This window comes from Cariama cristata, unplaced genomic scaffold, assembly GCF_000690535.1.
Source record: "Cariama cristata isolate BGI_N322 unplaced genomic scaffold, ASM69053v1 scaffold2610, whole genome shotgun sequence".
Taxonomy (NCBI): domain Eukaryota; kingdom Metazoa; phylum Chordata; class Aves; order Cariamiformes; family Cariamidae; genus Cariama; species Cariama cristata.
Window position 1 is genome coordinate 1,910 of NW_009592763.1, and position 1,963 is coordinate 3,872.

General features: G+C 42.4%; 1 protein-coding gene across 1 annotated transcript in view; it reads left to right on the forward strand.

Moving 5' to 3' along the window:
* The window catches only part of CFAP52 (cilia and flagella associated protein 52), a gene marked incomplete at its 5' end in the record, with an annotated part of 18,942 nt that overhangs the window by 1,227 nt on the left and 15,752 nt on the right, over window positions 1-1,963 (forward strand). The window contains 2 exons of the mRNA XM_009709396.1: window positions 534-662; window positions 1,687-1,786. Of these exons, the coding sequence (XP_009707698.1) occupies window positions 534-662; window positions 1,687-1,786 (229 nt within the window). The remainder of the gene's footprint in view (window positions 1-533; window positions 663-1,686; window positions 1,787-1,963) is intronic.

A 1,963-nucleotide genomic window follows, 5' to 3' on the forward strand; every position in this document is an offset into this window, starting at 1 on the left:
CGTGGAAGTCTCTCCTCAGGGATCCAGCTCTGTCCCGTGGGAAGGCGGGTGGGTACCGTGGGCAGAGCCCAGGGCATGGGGAAAGATGAAGGGAGCAGCTGATTCTTAAGCCGGTGTCATCGCCCAGAAACCTTGTGGAGCCTGCACAATTAGCTGGCTTAATGCACTGCCCTGAAGAAGTATTAGCTTCACTGAGGGCTTGCTTTTAGACACAGACAAGTAAGAGTGGCATAAAAAGTTATTTTAAATCAGATTTTACCAGTGGCCTAAGATATGATTTGAGTCTTGCTCGGCAGAAGGAATCTGACAAATACACATACCCTTGCTTTCGGAGCAGGGGATGTAAACTGCAATGCCGCACCTTTGTGATAAGGCTTTTTGTGGGTAAAATCTCTACCAAGTGACTTTTATGGTGTATCCTGGTGGGAACAGGCTGCAGGAAAATAGGTTTTGTCTTGCTTTTGTTTTTAAGTAATTTGTTTGCAAGGAATGTCTAAAAGCAAAGCTATTTAAAGCCCCTCCTTGTCCTGCAGCGTAGTGGTGTGGCACGTTGGTAAGAGAGAGGCTGTCTGCGGGAGCCCGGCCTCGGCATGCAGCGCGGGGAGTGCGACCGTCGTAGTGTGCTCCAGCTGCAGAGATGAGACGTTTGTTACTGCTGGAAAGTAAGGTTTTATTTAGGTGAAAGAAATGGGGGAAAGAACCTGTGGACCTATTTTCTTTTACAAAGAGTCTTCGCTTAAATACAAAGAAACTTAAGGAATTGTGTGCTTGTGTTTTTTCCATTTTGCTCTGAGTGGACCCAGGGATATCCATCAGCTTGTCCCTTTAAGGCATTTCTGCTTGTTCTACAGATGACAATGTGTTTTCAAAGCAGCCCACAGGGACCCGCATGCGTCACTTCTGTTCCTGATAGCAGGGTTTTGTACTCAGCATTCCCCATGCAGTGTTTAAAATATTTAGTTGCCAATGTTTACACAAGAAAAGCAGTCAATGAGTGGCTCTGAACAATGGTTAATTAATGTAGAAACAATGATATCTTACAGGCCACTGGATCATCTCCTATCCTCACCAGATGCGATGTACAATTGGTCACTGGCTTGTAACAAAAGTTGGTACAAAAAGTCACATTTTGTGTGGATTTGAGATAGCCCCCATATATCTAGCCTGACATTTAAATGTGTTAAGGACCTGCACCTCCCTTTAAATGAGGGAAAGTTTTGGATGCTCTTGTCTGCAGTTGCATTTAAGAGTGCTGGTCATTGCAATTTTAACACTTTGTTAAATGTAAAGGCGACTGTGTGTAAAGATTTTATATTGGCTCCTATGTTGTCAATTAAATTGTGCTAGAAATAGTTGAAAGGGTCCTGTACCGTTCATTTCCCATTCAAGGAACTATGATTTCCACAAGGCACGTCTCTTTGGGAAATTAAGTGTCAAGGTTGTTACATACTCCTCTCTAATCCTTATATATGTTTTTGCTGAACCCTTGAGGTTTTTAATTTACCTGAAAAAAGTTACCATAAGAGACAGTGGAAAAGACAGAGACTCCTGGCCTCCCTGATACTGTTCTTTTCCTCCTTATTAAAATTTCAGAATAATGTAAAGACTTTTTTCATTCTTTTAGTAGTGAAAAGCTTGGAGGTTTCTGCATATACGTGTTTGATCCCACTATATTCATTCTTACAGTGGGACCATTCGAGTATGGGAACTGGATGTAGCAAACAGGAAAATCCGACCGACTGAATGCCAGACAGGGCAACTGAGAAGAGTGATCAGATGTGTTAAGGTGAGTTTCAGCCAAAACAAATTGGCTAAACTAAAAAACTCTCTACAGACTAGAGAAAAACCACAAACTTTTATAGTAATGCTAGAAATGCCAATTACAACTGCATGATGGCAGTGAAGTTACTAAGTGTTGGCTCATGGCAGATGGTCTCCCACAGTTTCTTTATCCTGGGAAAGA